At 37.9% G+C, this 21,962-nt stretch overlaps 1 protein-coding gene across 7 annotated transcripts in view; it reads right to left on the bottom strand.

Moving 5' to 3' along the window:
• The window catches only part of KLHL3 (kelch like family member 3), a 293,373-nt gene that overhangs the window by 244,258 nt on the left and 27,153 nt on the right, over positions 1–21,962 (bottom strand). For 3 of the 7 annotated variants that reach the window (XM_082725539.1, XM_082725547.1, XM_082725544.1), the window contains exon 2: positions 20,990–21,143. In XM_082725539.1, coding sequence (XP_082581665.1) covers positions 20,990–21,063 — 74 coding nt within the window. In that variant the 5' untranslated portion in view covers positions 21,064–21,143. Of the gene's footprint in view, positions 1–20,989; positions 21,144–21,962 lie in introns of those variants that run through there. The other 4 variants (XM_082725548.1, XM_082725551.1, XM_082725549.1 and 1 more) reach the window with 4 other exon arrangements.

Raw genomic sequence — 21,962 nt, 5'->3', positions numbered from 1 at the left:
TTACAGATATATTTAAATACATTATCTTAAAAAATAGAACAAACCTCCAGACTTAGGAGAGAGGACCCCAGGTCGGCTAGACATTGCTAAGTGGACCAAGAAATCCCAGAGCTCCCAGGGCTTAACACCAACTGCTGCCAAACTCTGAATCTGTTGGCTTTTCTGAGTCCAGCAATTAGCAACAGGATAATAACATCTGCCTTTCCTTACAGACTAGTTCTGAAGGTCACCAGATAAATGTGTAAAAGCATTTTGTGAGTATCAAGTACTTAATCAGTGTGGGACAAGTATCAGTCCAGTTAAAAGCAAGTTTCTAAAATACTAAAAAAGGGTAGGGATAAATATAAAGAAGGTAGGTATTTAAATGTATTCCCCTCCATTTAAGTTCCAATGAGATCCACAGATTAATTGTGACTGGCAAAGGTACTCTGTTCAAGACAGATTCTGAAGCAGCAACAGAAACCGAAATTCCGCAATAAGAATCTTTACCCCCCGATCAGGTAACTTGTATTATTGTGAAATCCTCAGGTCCTAGAACTGAACTCCTGAGAAATCTCCCTACCTTTTCAGTTCTGGTAGAATCTGACCTCCTGGGGGAAACACTGAAACCCAACGATGTGGAAGAGACCTAGTAAAGATACATTTGAAACTAGAAGATATCAAATGACTTCCCCTGAGATTGGTCCCAAGTTTGGTTTCAAGTCTCACCTTGATGTGCTTGGTGACCTGCTAGAGGAGCTAAAGGAACTCATTAACTGAGTCTGACAAGAACCAACAATAAGTATATCAGAACAAGGCTATAAACTTTTGCTGACACTTGTTCATGGCCAACCCTGTTTCTCACTCTGGCTCTCATCTGCAAAGAGCATTAGGAGAACAGATGATGTCAACACCAGCCAAGAAGACAAGTTATCTCAATACTCAACCCCTGGCAGGAGAATTTGTGCCCTGATTTATTTTTAGTGCTTTTCTACCTTAGTAATCCAGTAAGCTGATGAAAAGCCAGCAACCTGACTGTTCTCTGAGCTCACCACCCTTATTTATCTCTTAGCAATCAGCAAGACATTTAGTCATCTGGGGGAGAATCTACTAGGAGCTTGGGGTCCCATCATTTGCAATCTTTCAGAAAGCACACAGGAGTACTTTCCCTGCCCAAGTAGAAGCATGGTAGTAATCATTGGCTCAAGACAGAAAGACAAAGAGAGGTTGCTAACAAAAATAAGTTTCTACAGTCTATCATTTTTATCAGCAGGGTGGAGGTTAAGAGTAAAAAGCAAGAATTCAGCTTTACCTTTCAAGAAATGTTAAATCTTAAATTAAAGCACACATTCTGCTTATCTTAAGCTTCAAATAGGACTATTGCAAGGAATTCACAATGAACAGAGAGTAGCTTTTCACCCAGATGCAGAAAGTGAAATATCAAAATATTCATCAGTCATTTCCACATTTTTTCATTTGGATTTAACCCCAAATATTTAATTTTATTTCAATCTCATATAGCTTGTGAGGACAGATTTATCCAACACCAGCTGTCCTCATAGTTAAAAGCTGCACCACAAAGATAAAATTAGAACTGAGTCAGGATCATATTTCTCTGCAAGAATTCTGCTCTATGTCCCACTGATGCTCTGAGCCACAACTGACAAACCAAATACCAGCATTATTCTTGTTTTTCTTGAACAATTCTTAAGCAGCCACAGTGTGGTAGAAACTGCATATATCACAAAAAAAAAAAAAAAAAAGGCGTAAACCCCAAACATATAGAATTATACCCATGGATGCAAACTTATTTCCAAGATTATTTCTCACCCAAATGGGAGGAAAGTATGTACTGTTTCAACAGAGCAGGGAGTAAGTGAAGTCAACTATCACAGCTCTACCACAACCCTTTTATCCTGGAGTTTTCCACCATAGCAATTTTCTAAACACGCGTGAGACACGAATTAGACTGAAGTCTGGGTAAGCTACAACTGTTCATTAAATCAAACAGTAAAGACCAAATGTCATCATCTCAGTATTAGATATTTGGGACAACAATATATTCTGAAAAAGAAATAATAATAAGGAAGAATAATCTCAAGATTCTAAGAAATTATTTGTCAAATACTCACCCTGGCTAAAATCTAATTTTAACAGTGTAGCTGTAAAAATACATTGCTAACATTCTCTGTTCAGTTTAGAAGATCATCTTTCTCAACAGGCATTTTACAAGAGGAAAAAGCAAAAGTGATCAACAAACACACAAAAGCTGTGCAACCTCATTTATGATTAAAGAAATACACGTGTATGAAATAATGAGATACCTCATTATGAGGATTATAAGGAAGTCATTTTCAAATAACTATTGAGAATGAACTACTTCACAAAAGGGCAACTAAGCTGTATAACTGTTAAAAAGTAAAATGTATGTGATTTATTCCCCCTTGTAATTCCACTGCTATAGATGGACTTAAAAGAAGATACAAAGGTGTATTTATAAAGATGCTCACTTAGGTATTGTTTTTAACAACTCCCATATTCTTCAACTATGAACTGATAAACTATTGCAAACCACATAAAAAATTCTACATAGAAATTTAAAATAAGTTAGATTTTTATGTGCTGTTATCAAATGATAACCCAGATACATTAAGTGGAAAAGCAAAGTATAATATATATAGTGTGGTGGCATTTATGAAATAAAATTATATACAGAGCTGTACCTGTATATAATAAGAAACTGTCAATAGCAGAAATTGGAGACTGGAAAGGGCCAATTTTTACTTTTAACTTTATACTTTCTGTATGCTCTGAATTTTTACCTTAAACATCTTCTACTTTTATTTTTAAAAATCTTCTGGCCAAAAAAAAAAAAAAAGAACACTCAGCAACCATTGGTTTGTTTCAATTTTCTGGAAAACTCATTTGCATGGAACACCTCAAGTCCCTAAAAGTATTTTATGAATCAAAAGTATTAATACTCAGAGTAGTTTATAACAGACTAAATTTTACTGTATTCTGATTCTCTGAAAATTGGTCATTCCCGAAGTTTGGCAGAATTAGCCAGAATTCCATTCACTTACTATGACAGATAACAAAAAGGAAACAGTTTTCACATATCTCTTTAATTTTGAAAATGGATTTGACTTTCCAGGATATATTGCTTCATACTTTGGAAAGATTTAATGCAATATAATCTAATGTCAGAAGAATAGTCAGTATGACAATACTCTGAGAACATTAAATTCCCCCAAGACATTCCTAAAAAGGACCTCTGTGGCAACCATCAATTTGTTTTCTGTATTTACAGGTCTGCTCATGCTTCATGCTTTTCTTTTATTTCTTTTTCTAGATTTCATTTATGAGTGGAATCATATGGTATTTGTCTTTTTCAGTCTGACTTATTTCATTAAACATAATACCCTCTAGGTCCATGTCTCATACGGCACATCATATAGCCATATGATATTTCTGTGTGTGTCTGTGTGTATGTGTGTATTTCCTTATCCATTCATCTATTGATAGATACTTAGATTGCTGCCATGTTTTGGCTATTGTATAAACATATATTTTTATCCCCAGGGGTACAGGTCTGTGAATCACCAGGTTTACACACTTCACAGCACTCACCATGTTTTGGCTATTGTAAATAATGCTGCAATAAATATAGGGGTATATGTATCTTTTTTAGTCAGTGTTAGTGTTTTCATTTTCTCTTGGTAAATACCCAATAGTGGAATTATTTGATCATATGGTATTTTTGTTTTTAATTTTTTGAGGAACCCCTTTACTATTTTCCACAGTGGCTGTACCAATTTACATTTCCATCAACAATGCTTTTTTTTTTTTTTTTTTTTTTTTGGATTTTAGCCAATCTAACAGGTATGGGGTGATGGCTGCCAGAGAAGAAGGTGGTAAGAGATTGGGCAACATGGGTGAAGGAAAAAGGGAGATACGGGCCTCCAGTTACAGAATAAGGACATCATGGGAATAAAAGGCAGAGCATAAGGAATGGGTAATGATACTGTAATAGTGAAATAATGAGAGAGATGGTAGCTACACTTGTAGCGAACCACAATATAATGCATAAACTTGTCAAAACACAAAGCTGTACACCTGAAACTAATGTAACATGTCAACTACACTCAAATGAATGAAATGAATGAATGAATAAACAAAGACCTCTGACCTCGGGTTCAAGAACCCAAGGACCTAAAACTAAGTAAATGACAAGGAAGCATGATCTGATGGGGGAAAGTACTCTGTACGTTACTAAATAGAAGAGAAGTTTAGGTTAGTAGAATACCAATACATTTGCTAGGACTACGACCTCACCTGAACTCACCAAACCTCAGGCTGGAGATAACTACTCAAATTATTTGCAATCTGACGCAATGCATAGAAAAGCCTTACACAGACGTTGGCAGAGATGGCAATTTTAATTTCCTTCTCTTAGGATGGATTCTCCATGACATTACCTTTGAGTATTTTAAGTCTGTGCGTGTATTTGTTTTTTTTTTTTTAAGGGACCTCCTGCATGACACATATAATAATTTATATTATGAATGATAAATTAGCATGCCTGATCATCCTGTACTTAATTTCCTGCTTCATTTCCTTATTTATTTTAAAAAATAAAATGAATCCTCTATCCATCAGGGAGATTCAAATTAAAACCATATTGAGATAATCATCTTACACCAGTTAGAATTGCCAAAATTAGCAAGACAGGAAACAACATGTGTTGGAGGGGATGCGGATAAAGGAGAACCCTCTTCCACTGATGGTGGGAATTCAAGTTGGTGCAGCCTCTTTTGAGAACGGTGTGGAGATTCCTATAACCCTGCAATTGCACTACTGGGTATTTACCCCAAAGATACAGATGTCATGAAAAGAAGGGCCATCTGTACCCCAATGTTTATAGCAGCAGTGGCCACGGTCGCCAAACTGTAGAAAGAACCAAGATGCCCTTCAACAGACAAATGGATAAGGAAGATGTGGTCCATATACACTATGGAGTATTCAGAAAGGACGAATACCCAACTTTTGTAGCAACATGGACGGGACTGGAAGAGATTATGCTGAGTGAAATAAGTCAAGCAGAGAGAGTCAATTATCATATGGTTTCACTTATTTGTGGAGCATAACAAATAGCATGGAGGACATGGGGAGATAGAGAGGAGAAGGGAGTTGGGGGAAACAGGAAGGGGAGGTGAACCATGAGAGACTATGGACTCTGAAAAACAATCTGAGGGTTTTGAAGGGGCGGGAGGGTGGGAGGTTGGGGTACCAGGTGGTGGGTATTATTGAGGGCATGTATTGCATGGAGCACTGGGTGTGGTGCAAGAATAATGAATACTGTTACACTGAAAATTAAAAAATAAATTTAAAAAAAAGAATCCTGTGAATCCCATCATTCAACCCAAAAATCCAAGAACTGGAACAATACCAATAATGAACAATATCTATGTGTTCCTCCCCTAAATCTAATGCCTACCAGCCTTCCCTCAATTTTAACCACAATCCATTATTTTGTGTTTTATCATATCTTGTTTTTTAAATAGTCTTATCAAGGGTAGACTATGTTAACCCTCTTATGTTAAAATGCCAGAATTAAACAGGATAAATATTACAATAATATTAATTTAGGCCAGGATCCTGCATCAGACACTCTGGGAAAAACACAGATACCTGAGAGAGCAAAGCACTGTACCTGACACTCAATACATTTTGGATGAATTGAATCTAGCAAAAAAAAATTGACCAAGCACACGGTTTATGACTATATCCTTAAATAACAAAGGACTGGTAGGGATCTCCTGGAATTGGGACACACTAAAGAGATTTATGACCTAAACAACTCCCCCAGCCCCCACCCAGGGCCACTCTGTAAGACAGGTCACTTCCGGGTTGCCAGCCTCCTCCTCTCTCTCTTTTCTGCAACTTCTTCTCATTTGGCATTAAGGGCCAGAAGTTGAGTCTCTGCTACTTGAGAGTTAACAGGAAACTTCTGCCCCACCTGCTCTATATATGATGACAGATAAATCTCCCTTAAGTACAGGTCCTGTCATGTCATTCTATACCCAGTACAGAAACCCGCAATGATTCCTTAACACAAATATCATCTAAATCCTTAACCTGGTGCTCAAGGCCCTTTGAGATCTGATCCTAACCAATCTTTCCAACCTTCTCTCTCCTGTCAAACTGACTTAACTTGCTATTCCCTCTGCATGCCTCACATTTTAACCAATGTTAAGACTCTGCCCATGCTATTTATCAAAGTGTAGTCTGTAGACCAGCAGCATCTGTCTTCTCTGGAGATTCTGAGAAATAAAGGATCTCAGGCTCCAAGAGCTACTGAATCAGGATCTGCATTTCAACAAGATTCTCAGGTGATGCAAATGCATGTTAAATTCTGAGATCCACCATAGAGCTATCAAATGTTTTTCCATGGTGCTTGAAACTGTTATCATTATTTATCTCCCTACAGAACACAGGACCACCTAGAAAGCAAGGGGCTATCCAATTTACGTACCTAAAATATGCTGCTTAGGTACATAATATACTTAGTGGATATGAAACAAAGTTCTACAGATTGACTAATTTTGTTTCAGTTTTGCGGCTATAAAGATAACTAAGACCACCAGCCTTCACTCTATGATCTGACAAATCAGAGCAAACACAGACATCATACCCACACAAAGCATACATGGACATACATACACAGTCTTTTACAGATAGGATTCTTAACAGGAAAGAAAATTGTGAAAGAAAGTGATGTTCAGGGATGCCTGGGTGGCTCATTTGGTTAAGTGTCTGCCTTCAGCTCAGGTCATGATCCCAGGGTCCTGGGACTGAGTCCCTCATTGGTTTCCCTGCTCAGCAGGGAGTCTGCTTCTCCCTCTCCCACTTCCCTACCCCCAATCACGTTCTCTCTCTCCTGTCTAATAAATAAATGAAATCTTTTTTTTTTAAAGTGATGTTCAAGACTGATATAATGACCTGAACTATTTTGGGGTCAACTAGACAATGGCTCTAAGTTCCTTTAAATTAAAACTGAGGGCCTAGCTTTACTTGACAGGCTCTGATACCATTTTGGACTATAATATTTAAGGATTCTCTGATTCTAAGGGATATCGCTTCTACGCTGTCCCAGAAGGGGCTGGACAGACCAGGGACAGCCCTGAGATTAAGTCTGAAGCTGCAAAGCCTGACTTCCCCTCTCCATTCTCTCTAAACCCCAGCTTCTCTATAACCTCCCTGAAAAGCTCCTGCTCTGCACATGTGTCTGATGACCGCCCCCCCACCTCCTGGCACTTCAAACTGCCCCTTGCCTCCATGAGCTTGTCACTGTCACACTTCTCTCCTCTAGTCTGTACTTAGCTTCTCAGTCTTTCACAGAGTTCAACACTGCCAAAGTGACAATGAGCTAAATTAAACTGTGCTAAAAGAAGAAAGTTAGGAGAGAAAGATGTCCCATTAACATGTCCTAATCAACTTGTTCTCCTTCCTGTGTGTAATTCCTTAGGAACTTTCTGGAGAACAGTGCAGTGGGGTATCCTTATGTCATACTCTAGAGTGAAGGGGAAGGACCTAGTGAGAATCTGCCCTTTGGATCTGTTATTCTCATTCAATGAACATACTTTCAGTTCTGCCTCTGGCGAGGTCTCTGATGTGGGTCTTGGGGGCTTTGAGCCAAACTGATTTCACATCTCAAAAATCCAATCAATACAGTTACCACACATCTCTCTCACATTTTACAAAGATCTTTTTGTACACTGTCCAGCTCAATTTATTTATCTCAATATTATTTCCACATATATCTTCTTATACATCTAAGCAATAAACAGAAACCACTGTCAGAGTTAAATTTTTGACCCAGTGTCCAATGCATGAGAAGTTATTTGTGAACATTTCTGTTCATATCCTTATAAGGTCCCTCCTGAACCAAAAAGCTAGTTATCAAGCTCAGGCTTCCCTTAGAACCTGGGTACCTGTCCCTCTGATTTCCCAAGAAATACACAGGTCAAGGAAGTATATTTCTCATAACAGAGATTAAGAGCTCTCTGCTCTAGAGATGGACTACGGGGATCTTTTTCCTGGATCCACCATTTACTAGCTATTTGACTCTGGACAATCTGGGTAACCTCAGTAAGCTTATGCTTCCTCATTTGTAAAATGAGAAAAACAGTATCTCTCCATCTTGTGGTTTTGCGAAGAATCAATGACAAAAAGCACAGAAAGTGGTTAATACAGTGCCTGGGTATTAATCTCATTTTATGGTTGTTAAAAATCAAAGCTCATAGAGAACACTACATTGTCTTTTTTTTTTTTTTTAATTTGCAAAGCCTGCTTAATGCTACAAATTCTCCTCTCTAGGACTCTTCTAGTTACACAGAGCTCTAACACATGCTGCTGTCCATGTGGTGGGTAACCTGACTCCCAGCTAATGACAATGTATGGTCTTAGCTGTCCTGTGCACAAAGTATTCCTCTTGGCAGTAATTCTGCATGTGTGCACAGGACAAAGAGAAATGGAACAGTCACGTTTAAAAATCATACATGATCTTATAACATAAAACCTCACATACTCAAGCCAGTGGCATCAAAAAGGACAAATATCCTCTATTTTCAGATAAATATCAAAAGGGAATGAAAGTTTTAGGATTAAATACCAGTCTCATCTGAACTTAGCAGGATGTGAAAGAGATTTTATTGAAAAGAAGATATGTGCACCTCCTAGACAACTGGCTGACTGGCTTATGGGCTTCAGAGTGCCCCCACCAGACATGGTGTTATATGGGTCAAAGTAATGGGTCTTACTGTTTAAAGACAAAAGAAGGGACAGAATACATCCATGGACAAATTGGTGTCTTTGTCCGAACCACTCTATCAGAGGACTAATGTATATAAAACAAGTCAGTTTTGATGTGGGCTTGAGGACATGATAGCTTTCGAGGGTTCACTTGAGATGAAGAAAACACTACCTATGGGAAAGTGTTCTAGAGAGCAAGCAGGTGACAGAGGGGATGCCTTACAAAATATAAACTTTCATCAATTTGGCCGTTCTGCCAAAAGTTGGAATGAAGGTGGTTTATTGCTTCCAAGACAGTTAACTTTTCTCCTGACATCTCTCATCAGTACAGACATTGCCAGTGCTGGAGAACAAGACCGGGAAGTATTAAAAGATTATTTTCCTAGAGTCTAGGCCTCTGTTACCGCTGCTCCTTTGCTGCAGGGCTGGTTCAAGTTCAATATTTTAAGCTTAGGCGAAAGAAAATATCTACTAAACCTAATCTTCAGCTAAATTAGAAAATTCTCTAAAAAAAATATACTCAGATCTGTATTACATTTTTGTAACATCAATGTGCAACATCAGTGTTAAGATACATCTACTTCATGTACCTCTTGTATGAGACAGACAGACATGCTATTCTTTTTTTTTTTTTTAAAGATTTTATTTATTTATTTGACAGAGAGAAATCACAAGTAGATGGAGAGGCAGGCAGAGAGAGAGAGGGAAGCAGGCTCTCTGCTGAGCAGAGAGCCCGATGCGGGACTCGATCCCAGGACTCTGAGATCATGACCTGAGCCGAAGGCAGCGGCTTAACCCACTGAGCCACCCAGGCGCCCCCAGACATGCTATTCTTGATGAAAATATATAAACACAACCTACTCGTGAGAAGCATCAGATGAACTCAAATTGAGAGGCATTCTCTAAAATAACGGATCTGTTCTCATCAAAAATATCAAGCAATAAAAGACAAGACTCAGGAAGTGTCCCAGATTAGAGAATACTAAGGATACACAACAACTAAAAGCATTATGGGTTCCTGGATTGTATCCTAAAACAAAAAAAACACTGGGAGCAGAGGATTGTTGAAATTTAAATACATCATTTAGCTAATATATTATTGACCTGTTAATGTTTTGGTTGTGATAACTGTACCATTTTTCCAAAAGTCATCAGCACAAGAGAAAATTAGTAGAAGATATGCATGAACATTCTGTACTATTTTTGCAACTTTTTAGTAAATCTACAATTATTTCAAAGTAAAAACTTTCAAAAGGCGTTACATATATTATATGTGCTTTTATATGCATAGAATATTTCTGGAGGCACAATTAACTATCGACAGTGATGGGCTCTAGGAAGCAGACCGACCTGAGGGTTCTGGGGAAAAATGGATATTTCCTTTCATTGTTTATCTTTTCTTCCCATCCTCATTTTTTTTTTCTAATTGCACATATCTTCTTTTCAATAAAATCTAGTTAATCAAAAGTTAAAAGAACAATGATTTAGTATATCAATATTATTTCTTAAATTTTCTTAAATTCTTTAAAAATTAACTTTGGTGGTATTTTAAGTTTGAGCGTCAAAGATAATTGCGGTGTCTTTGTAAAAAATACTAAATGAAAACATATAAACTCTTGTTCTGCGTGTATTTGTATAAAATAAGAAGGCTAAGAGGATAAAAGAACCTTAAAAATACGGCCTAAATAAAATTTTAAATTGTGAACAAGAAAAAAAAAAAGTAGAAAGTAGCTTGCCATATAATTCAAAACAAACACCTGTTTATCTTGGTATTTAAGCCCTAAGACCTGAATTTTTCACAAGAGGAATTGTATAAATTGGGTCTTTGGCAACTAGTTCCTATACTGCCATAGCTAAGGGTCCAAGAAATCACAACAGAACAAAGTAAGAGAAGCTTCCCTTCAAAAGAGAAAGAATATTATTGGAACACTTGCTCTTAGAGCCTTAAGCCTCAGGGTGAGAAATCCAACTACCCTGGGGCTACTGTGGTACGAAAAACCAAAGCCACCCAGAGAGACCTTAGAGAATGAGATACCATGTGGAGAGAGAAAAACAAAGACAGACAAACACCAAGCAGCATCAAGGTATCAGGCATGCCGGTAAGGAAACCATCTTGGGAAAACGCACCTTCTAGGCCCCGTTACCCCAGTTGATAATACCTGGATTAGAAATGAATTGCACATTTAATGTTCCTCAAATTCCTGACCTAAAACAGCAAGTCACAGGAGAAAGACCATAAACCCCAAAAGAGCTCCTTGATATGTCCCACTTTTTTCCAAGCTCACTAGGATCTTAGCATTAGGGAGAAGAAAGAGTGACATTCCTAATCAAAACCAGGCATCCTATCTTTTGATGGAGAAGCACCCTGAGAAAGGCCACACACAAGTGGACCTTGACAACAGGAAACCAGTGCAGTAAAGGTTGAGACACATAGATATCCAAACAGAAATCTGTATGCCACTTAGAATGAAGCAGTTATCTCTTAAAATACCTTTGTAGATAGATGAATGGATAAATAAGATGTGGTACACACACACACACACACAAAATCCATACAATGGAATATTACACAGCCATAAAAAAAGATGAGCTCTTTCCATTTGTGGCAACCTGCATAGACCTACAGGGTATTATGCCAAGTGAAGTCAGTCGGACTGAGAAAGACAAATACCACATGATTTCACTCATCTTTGGTATCTAAAAAACAACACAAATGAATATAATCAAACAAAAAGCAGAATCAGGCCTACAAATATAGAGAACTGACAGCTTCCAGAGTGAAGAGGGGTGAGGAGATGGGCAAAATGGATGAGGAGAAGTGGGAGATAAAGGCTTTCCATTATGGGAATATAAGTCATGGGAACATATAGAACAGCATAGAAAATATACTCAATGATATTGTTAACATTGTATGGTGACAGATGGTGGCTGCATTTGTGATGAGAACATTCTATAAAGAGATGTTATATAGATGAATCACTATGCTGTATCCCTTAAACTAATGTAACATTGTATGGTAACTATAATCAAATAACAGTGAGTATTTTATTCTAACATGGAGAGACATGACTGATAATGTCCTTGATACAGATTCCTGGTTAGCACTGTGTAAAATCAAGAAATTTGACAAATTCTGGGAAGAAACAAAACATTACGTATGATCAAGTAAAATTTCTAGTCATGTAGAAAACAACAGCCTACACTTCACAATAGTTTAACTTATTGAAAATAAAAACAGGTCATTTCTTTTTTTCTGAAAAGCAAGAGGAAAGAATGAAAGAGAGACAGAGCCACACATGAAGGTAGTATGGTAAAACATATGGGAAAAATAAAAACCCACTGTCACTAGAAAATGGTCTAGAAAAACTGGGGAAGAAATGATATGGTACGTTTGTAAAAGTTCCTATATACTAAAACTTCCTTAAGAACTTTTCAAAACCATTATCAAAATATTCATTTGGGGTCCCTGGGTAGCTCAGGCAGTTGGGTGTCTGACTCTTGGTTTCAGCACAGATCGTGAGACCCAGTCCCATGCTGGCTATGGCACCTGCTTGAGATTCTCTCTCTCCCTCACCCCTCTACCTCCCCCTAACAGCTCACGTACATACTCATTCTCTCTATAAAAGGGGGGAAAAGTTATTCAGTGGATGTCATAAATCACCTTCTCTTAAAACCTACTCAGGTTCACAAGTCAAATCCATTCATTTTCTAAGGACTGACACCTGTGAGCCATACAAGCTCTGACTTTGTTCAAAAAGTGATAGAAATCATCTATAAACTTTTCCATCAACTCAAAAAAGTAACACTTAATAAGGATGCACCAAATTTAGCTTATTGTATGAATTTTCTTAAGTTTTCTCACTAATGTGACATTTAAAACATATGAGGGGTACCTGGTTAGCTCAGCGGGTTAAGTGTCCAACTCTTGATTTCGGCTCAGGTCATGATCTCAGAGTTGTGAGTTCAAGACCCTCGTGGGGCTCTACACTGGGCATAAAGCCTACTTAAGATTCTCTCTCCTCCTCTGCTCCTCCCCCACAGTCATGCACATACTCTCTCTCTTCCTCTTTCTCAAAAAAAAATTATTAAATTTTTAATAATTAATTAATTAATTAATAAGTTTCTTTTCTTTAAAATTAAAATTATAAAAAATAAAACATTTTACATTAGCATTTTACGTTGCTAACCTGCCTTACATCACTTCTCTTTCCCCAATTTTTGCCTAATGTGGCTACTATCAGATTCTTCAGTCGTTTACTTTTAAATACGTCTAATGTTCTATTTTTCAGACCACTGAACCTACATTATATCCATGAAGCTAGTATAATGCTGCAGACATCCTAGCTATCCAGGCAATGTTATAAGGACATCAGCATTGTTCATTCGTGTGATCTCTATGTATCTTGTAATCTTTCCAGAGTAAGACTGCCAAGGTCTTGGACTCTTCATTTGGCAGAGTCTAATTCTGTTCTCTTTACAAAGAGCTAGGGTTACACTCAGCAAAGGTTACCATTTACGTGAGCCATGAAGCCTGCTAGCATAATTTATCACGAAAGTAAAATCCCTAGCTATTTTTTCTCTCAAGGACATCCCGAGCACTATCTAAAATCAAGAAGGAACACTTCAGGACAGGTCACATGTAGGGCTCACACATACTGAGAATCCACAGTTTCACTCTGATATTTTGGAGTGTGGAAATATCTCACAGCAGTCAAGTTAACAGTTATTGTTGTTTTATTTTTTCCTTTGAAAACCTCCTTTTCTACCCCCTAAAGAAAAATACATGAGAAATGAATGTAAAGACCAGAGTAGCTTCAGCACGAGAAGTCAATATTTTAAAAAGAACTTTTTCTTAGAAATTCTTCCTTTTCTTGAAGTGGGGAAGATGTAGTGGTTCTCACACTCAGTTTTGTTTTACCACTGAACTAATGTGAGTTCTGAAAGGTTTGCTTTCATAAATAAATAACATCTTAAACTAAGTAATTTCTAAAGCTCAGCTCATCTTTCAAACCTCAGGGTGCTAGAGCAGCCTAAGCACTGATCACTTTTGCTTTTAGGTCCAATGTTCATCTTTCTTTCTCTTATCCTCTGATGGAATTTCATCTGCTCTGGTAATTGCAGAAATCACAGATTTTTAAAGCACACACTCTGAGAATTTAAAAATATTTTAAAAGAACTAACAGACCTAGAAGAAACCTTAGGTAACATCTCCCCTCTCACTTCTTATTAGTTAAGGGATAACTGAGACCCTAAAGGGTCTTCCCCAAGGTCATATAACGAATTGACAACCATAGAATAAAACTCAAGATTTTCTCAATCTTGAATTAGTGCTCTCTCTCCCAAACTATATGGCCTGTCTATGTTTTTATCCTTTTCTTTATGATCTTTAGACCCAAATTGTTTAATTCATGCTAACCAGTGGCATATACAAAGCAAGATGCAGGGTACTTCTTGGTTCCATTAGTTATCACTGTCTCTTTTCATTGGCTGGAAGATCAGGGACAGGACAGAGGAAGTCCTGCCAGGCCTCCTCACTCCATGGATTAAGTGACAGCATGCGCTGTCTAGTGCCTTGCCCAGGAAGTTTGATTGTTCTCACTTACAACATGAGGCATCTGGAATTTAGGAGGCCCAGTATTACCTTTCCCTTATTAGGACTGGATCTTCTCTTTTTTGTTCTCATTAGCCTCAGGACATCAGGCAGTTTCAAGGTGGGCAAAAACCTAAATCTCATCCCCCACCAAAACAGTTCTGCTGATATTTTCCAGGTTCTCCTTTGAGACATGCCAAGGGGCTTAGAGGAAACTCTAGCCTCTTGAACCAACTGACCTTATATTTATTTATAAGGTATGTTTCTTCTAAGAAGTTCCAAAAGTTTCATACACACTCTCTCACTTGATCCTTCTTTTCCCATGAGGGGAAGGATTTCATTTTTATCTTGCTACCACAGCCAGAATGTCCCTGATGTATACAGGGTTTCTCTCCAGGGTCTAACACTCCAAGGTTAGAATCTCTAGAAGCCACAGAAATATTCTCAACTGAAGTCTCAGCCAACTCCACTATACTAGACACTAGGGATGCAAGAGTGAACAAAAGAGACTAAGTCTCTGAGCTCATGGAGCTTACATACAAAATAAAAGGACTATTTCATTACCCACTGAATTCAGAACCATAAATACAATTTATCCTGATAAAAGAAAAGAATCACTACAAAAAAAAAAAAATCACTACAGTCACAAATACTCAGACTAATATCCACAGTTTTACATTTATCTAGTAATACAGAATCAATTTACTAGAAGTGGATTGCACTAGAAGACTGGAGATTTGTATTCTAATCCTGACTTTTTTTTTTTCTTTAAGATTTTATTTTTAGGGGCGCCTGGGTGGCTCAGTGGGTTAAGCCGCTGCCTTCGGCTCAGGTCATGATCTCAGAGTCCTGTGATCGAGTCCCGCATCGGGCTCTCTGCTCAGCGGAGAGCCTGCTTCCCTATCTCTCTCTCTCTGCCTGCCTCTCCATCTACTTGTGATTTCTCTCTGTAAAGTAAATAAATAAAATCTTTAAAAAAAAAAAAAAAAGATTTTATTTATTTTTTTTTTTTAAAGATTCATTTATTTATTTATTTGACAGAGAGAGAGATCACAAGTAGGCAGAGAGGCAGGCAGAGAGAGAGGAGGAAGCAGGCTCCCTGCTGAGCAGAGAGCCCGATGCGGGACTCGATCCCAAGGACTCTGAGATCATGACCTGAGCCGAAGGCAGCGGCCCAACCCACTGAGCCACCCAGGCGCCCCTCTTTAAGATTTTATTTACTTATTTGACAGAGAGAGACACAGCAAGAGATGGAACACAAGCAGGAGGAGTGAGAGAAGGAGAAACAGGATTCCTCCTGAGCAGGGAGCCTGATGCATGGCTTGATCCCAGGACCCTGGGATCATGACCTGAGCCAAAGGCAGACACTTACTGACTAAGCTACCCACGTATCCTCTAATCCTGACTCTTATACCAACGGACTGCATGACTTTGACCAAATAATATAACCTTAGGTTTGTTCTTTGAAGATGTTAGGCAAGATTTCCCAAGAGGAATCTATTTTGATTGCTTTTATTTGTCGGATGCGGTTGAAGGAAATAGCACAAAACAACACACATCTCCTAAGACTGTTAATAGCAACTCTCTATGCATTAATCTATGAAATCAATCATCTCCACACCTACCATGTGTTTAACACTAGGGTAGACACTTTGAGGATGGGACACATCTGAAAAGATCCTTAACTTAAGGAGCTTCCAAATGAAAGCATGCAGTAATAAATAATTAAAACAAAAGGCTAAGAAAGAGGTTTTAAGTTTGCAAGAGAAAAAAGTCAAAGAGAGCTAAATTAGAAATCTCTGAGACGGGGTGTCTGGGTGACTCAGTCGTGTAATTATCTGCCTTCTGCTGAGATCACAATCTCAGGGTCATGGGATCAAGCCCCACATCAGGCTCCCTGCTCAGAGAGGGGTCTGCTTCTCCCTCTCCCTCTGCATCTCCCCCTGCTTGTACTCTCTCTCCCTCCCTCTTTCTCTGAAATAAATAAAGCCTTTAAAAAAAAAAGAAAAGGAAAGGAAAACCTCTTAGGAAAGATGGAAATTCATCTGGATCTATCACCACAATCACAATAATAATAGCAGTTAACATTTGCTGAATGCTTGATACATGACTTGTGTCTACATTAAGTGCTTCTGCAAGCTCTCTCACATAATCCTCAAAATAACCTTAGAAATAAATAGTGGGGTGCCTGGGTGGCTCAGTGGGTTAAAGCCTCTGCCTTTGGCTCAGGTCATGATCCCAAGGTCCTGGGATTAAGTCCCGATTCGGCTGTCTGCTCAGTGGGGAGTCTGCTTCCCCCTCTCTCTCTGCCTGCCTCTCTGCCTACTTGTGATCTCTCTCTCTGTTAAATAAATAAATAAAATCTTTAAAAAAAAAAAAAGGCAACTACCCTTTAAGAAAAGGGCTGGGGCAGTTCTAGCTCACAGATATTTTTAATCTCACAAATTATAAAATACTATATATATAGACATGAGTAAATGTAATGTATTTGGGCACTTTCTTTTTTCAAAGATTTATTTATTTGAGAGCAAGTATGTGTGTGTGCACATGCAAACACATGCAGGGGGAGGGGCATAGGGAGAGAATCTTCAAGCAGACACCCTGCAGAGTGTGGAGCCAGATATGGGGCTCAATCTCATAACCCATGAGATCACGACCTGAGTATTTGGACACTTTAAATAAACAAAATGTACATTCTTCAGCCACTGTCTGCCTTAAGAAATGAAGCATGAAATAGTATTAACAATTTTACATGGTTGAAATTTTAGCCTAAACCAAAATGGTGATAAAACTTCAAGATAAGGAAGTTTTTAAAGACTGAAAAAGCCACTAAGAATTATGAGATTATATACTAAAAGATTAGATGCATCTAATCCAAAGGGGTGTTATCAAGCTGTATATAAAAGATTTTTTTAAGTAGGAAATGTTTTTCATTAAAGCATTATGGTATAATGTGACCATAGGGACTGGGTTTTCTGGAATAGTTACAATTTCAAATACTCTATTTCCATAAGCCAATGGCTTTCTAAAAATTGTAGTATTTTGTTATTGAGGCTAGTCTATATCTTCCAATCTATCTCTTCCACCTGGAAATAACATAAAAGTTCTTCACAGGATCATGTGATCTAAATGTGGTATGGGTAAATAAATAATCATAGACAGAGTGGGAAAAAAAATACCAGGTTACAAATTTAGGAGATCTTAACTCCAAACTCTGCTGAATTCCTAGCTATATAATGAGCAGTAGACTTTCAAATACCTAACATAGAGGAAATACAACCAATACTAGGATTTGTAGTATCTGAGAGGAAAAACTAAAGTAGTAGCACAGAAGCCCGAATTATTCTTTTTTTTTTCCTTAAGTTTTATTTACTTATTTATTCAAGAGAGAGTGCGTGTGCACGGAGGGGCATAGGGGAAGGGAGAGAGAGAGAACCTCAAACAGACTCCACACTGAGCATGGAGCCCAAAGTGGAGCTTGATCTTACAACCCTGAGATCATGACCTGAGCAGAAGCCAAGAGTCAGACACTCAACTGACTGAGCCACCCAGGCAACCCATGATTATTCTTGATACTAAGGACTGAGATAGACTTCTCTACTAAGTAGAGAAATAATATGAACATCGACAACATCCTTCAACAAAGCAATGTGTTAAGAGTTTTTGTATTGTAACAAATATTCTGAAGACTTCCAATCAAAACACAAATTCACAAGACAGTAGTATCTGCCCTATAAAATGTTGTTTGGGGAAATGACTCAATAGCTCTTCTGGGTGCAACCACTATACCTCTGTAAAGGTAAACATCTGGATTTTTTAAACTGAGAATATTAAAGTAGTTCCAAACTTAGTCAAGAATTCAGATTTCTGGATTGATCTGTTGCCCATAACTAATTTGCTGGTCATACTGTGCATACCACACAGGTGAACTAAATTTTATTAAATGCCAGTGAGATCTAGACAGAATTTCTTTTTTTCTCTTTCTTACAAGGGAAGAGGGAAGAAAACATTTCTCTCTGTGATTGTGCTTGGAATATGCTACAGAAATGTCAGAGTAAGTACAGAGTGTATGTGTAAATGAGCTTTTGTTGCCATATGAATATAGGGGAAATTTTACTTTTAAAAAAATACAGCCAAAAAAAAAAAAACTAAAATTTTCCAAACTTTAAAGTGATTATTTGCTTTATAAATTATTTCTTCTCTATAAGTGTTTAGTAACAGCTCACTGATTAACAGACTAAGACAAAGGAAATTTAAAGCAAAACTATTATGAGCCACAATCCATTAACTGATCAAAAAGGGAAAAAACTGAATTGTACAAATTTTTAAAAAATTAAGGATTTTGAGTAAAAATGTGACACATGCCAAATGAATACAGTGAGGCATTTCTATCAAAGCTGCCTCTAATCTTTCTTTCACTGTACTGTGTTTGGTTTTGTTTCTGTAACAGGATAAAAAAGAAAACCACTAGAGTTTCTCTGACCATCAGTTCCCTGGTTAACGAAACCTCCAACATCAGATCAAGTTATTCTACCTTAGTTCAGCCATTGTGTATTGACCCCCAAAGGGTATGTTCAGTTTTAAAAGCCTTCTTAGGGGGATGCCTGGGTGGCTCAGTGGGTTAAAGCCTCTGCCTTCAGCTCAGGTCATGGTCCCAGGGTCCTGGGATCGAACCCCGCATCGGGCTCCCTGCCTGGCAGGGGCCTGTTTCCTCTTCTCTCTCTCTGCCTACTTGTGATCTCTGTCTGTCAAACAGATGAATAAAATCTTTATTTTTTTTGAATAAAATCTTTTAAATAAATAAAAGCCTTCTTAGGAGTTCCAGTAGTGGAGACACAGGCCCAGAGAAGAAGGAATCAATGCAACTTTCTTGAAAAGTATACATGAGGAGAGCCTCCAACTGCATAACCTTAAATAGAACAAGAAAAGAAATCCATGGGTCTCAGAAATAACTCTATGGTAGTTCTGTGGGTTGGCCATTTGTCTGTGTGCCAAACCATAAGAGACAGTTGGTTTCTAGGAGTTGGGTCCCATAACAGAGTATTCTAACTATCCATGGAATGAATTCCCTTTTAATTAAAAAGGAGGGTGGGGGTGGGGAGATGCTTTTAGAAAAACCTAGCAGACAAGATAAGAGCAACTGTACAGAGAAGGAAAAAAAAATCTAGTCCGTAAAATTTACAAGTTATTTATGCCTTTTACATACATTCTCTAAATAAGTGCCAAAATTCATCTCTTAAACGTAATTACTCGGTGTTATATTTCACCATCTCAGCTGATGGAATGCTGGAGGACAGGGGAAAAAAACGGGTGGCAATAGAGCAGATACCCAAAATGATGTTTAAATTAGATGCATTATCCTTGTCAAAGAGAACACGTGGGGTGTGGTTGGCAGCAGCTAAAGCTGATTCAGTATGGATGAATGTCTCTTCTAGTTCTTTCTTTTTTTTTTTTTTTTTTTAAAGATTTTATTTGAGTGAGAGAGAGAACATGAGTCAGGGGGAGGGGCAGAGGGAAAAGCAGAATTCCCAGATGCAGGGCTCAATCCCAGGAACCCAGGATCAGGACCCTGAGACCCTGACCCAAGCCAAAGGCAGACACTCAACCAACTGAGGCACCCAGGTGCCCCTCTCTCTTCTATTTCTTACATCAGATGCAGAGTCCCTGCAGCAGCCTGTCGGGATCCACCTGTATTGCCGCCCCTGTGTTCACCAAGGTAACCTATCCCTACTGCATGGTACAGTTAGGAATTTATAGGCAAATTATGGGTGTCATCAAAGGGGTGAGAAGGAAAAGAGGAAACTAAAAAGAACCTCGAAAATTATTATTTTATTCCTTCCCTGAGATAAGTAGCCCTGGGGATCAGGTCGCAAAGGCTGGGCTTTTGGTCACTACGTCTCACCTGATAGAAGGACCTCAGATACTCCCTCTCAGCCAAGTTATAACCTAAAATGTAATTCCAGATTCTAGAGGACTCTAGCTGAAAATGGGAGAGAAAGAAAATTGGGGTGTAATGGGGATAGTTACCACAAATGCCACCCATTCATCAATGCACTGTGAGACCAAACCACCTATTTTTATATTTTTTATGTAACATTACATATCTTCACTTTTTAAAGAAAGTTTTCAGATTATTTATCTGAAATGAGCCTCAAACCCTCAAAAAAGGCTGAACATTTGCTAGCCCTATTTCATAGATAAAGTACCTGAGTTCCACAGGTACTCTTAAGAGTTTCCAAGCTCCTACAATCAACTTCAATCAGTTAGTGGCAGAGTTGAGATTCTGGCCCAAGTCCTCTAAGTCCTGATTCAGAAACCTTAACAAATAATGCTGCCCATACTACTAACTGACAATAAAGATTACATCTGTGACTCTACATGTACTTAATGAAATCATATAACAAAGGTTAAGAGTTTTCAACCACCCTGGTTCCTATTTTGAACCTGGCTCTTGGTGACGTGAGCAACAACTTTATTAAATTAAGATAAAAAATAACTTACACATGACTGTAAAGCACACTACAAATCACAAAAGAATCCCAGCAACTCCTTGTTTTGACTAAAGTACAGTCAGTTGTCAGTAATTATAGGGAAAAGCATACTTACTACCATTGGCATCCCAAATCATTGCATATGATGAAAGTTTCTTCCATTCTGTGAATTCTGTTTTTGTTCAGCATCTTCAAGACATTTCGACAACCAGCAGTCAGTTTGTTGCATTTGAATGCCGAGTCCAGGCAACAACCACAGTTCAAATTCACTGGTACAGAGAAAAAGAGCAGATAGCAGACTCTGAGGACTTCCAGATTCTGAGGAGAAGTATTGTGATAAGCTTTTCGATTTGCTTTTTATTTCAATTAACCTTGAAATCTAATTCATGTTTCAAAGTTTAATAGTTGACTTGTTACAGGCTCGGGAATTTCTACTGTTAAACAATTTTGAGTTCAGATCCAAATGATTCCTTGACACAAACAAAAAAGAAAAGATAGCTGTTTTTCTCTGATGAAACAATAGTTTTAATAGCTGTGAAAAGACTGGTTTGTTTTCATGAATTATCTTACTAATGAGCTCTTGGCATACAAACAAGAAAAAAAAATGTGAGAATAAACTTTTTTTTAAGACTAAAACAAATTAATAATGATACACAGCTTTCTAAATATTTTATTATTTGTTTCCTACCAAATAATAAACTCAGGGAAGAGTAACAAGTATGATGATCTACTTCACACTCATCACTGAGTTTATAAGCAACCTTTCATTTAATCCTCACATCAACTGTTTTGAAGTGTGCATTGTTAATTCCAATTTATAAGAAAACTGAAATCAGAAATACTAAATGCCTTGCCCAAGGTTACAAAGCTAATAAATGCTGCAGGCAGGGTCCAAACCCAAAAAGTTCTTGCTCCAAGCAAAAAAAAAAAAAAAAAATAGATTCATTTAAATACTGACGCAGCACAAATGAACCTTTGCACATCACATCCAGGAAGAAAAACCTTTATTCCAGTGTGGCGTTAGCATAGAGAAGAAATTTTAAATCATCTATAGCCACACCACCCAAACTATTACCCTTTTGTGTATT

The sequence above is a fragment of the Mustela nivalis genome (genome assembly GCF_964662115.1).
Source record: "Mustela nivalis genome assembly, chromosome: 3".
NCBI classification, from domain to species: Eukaryota; Metazoa; Chordata; class Mammalia; order Carnivora; family Mustelidae; genus Mustela; species Mustela nivalis.
This window is presented reverse-complemented; position numbering and strand designations above follow the sequence as displayed.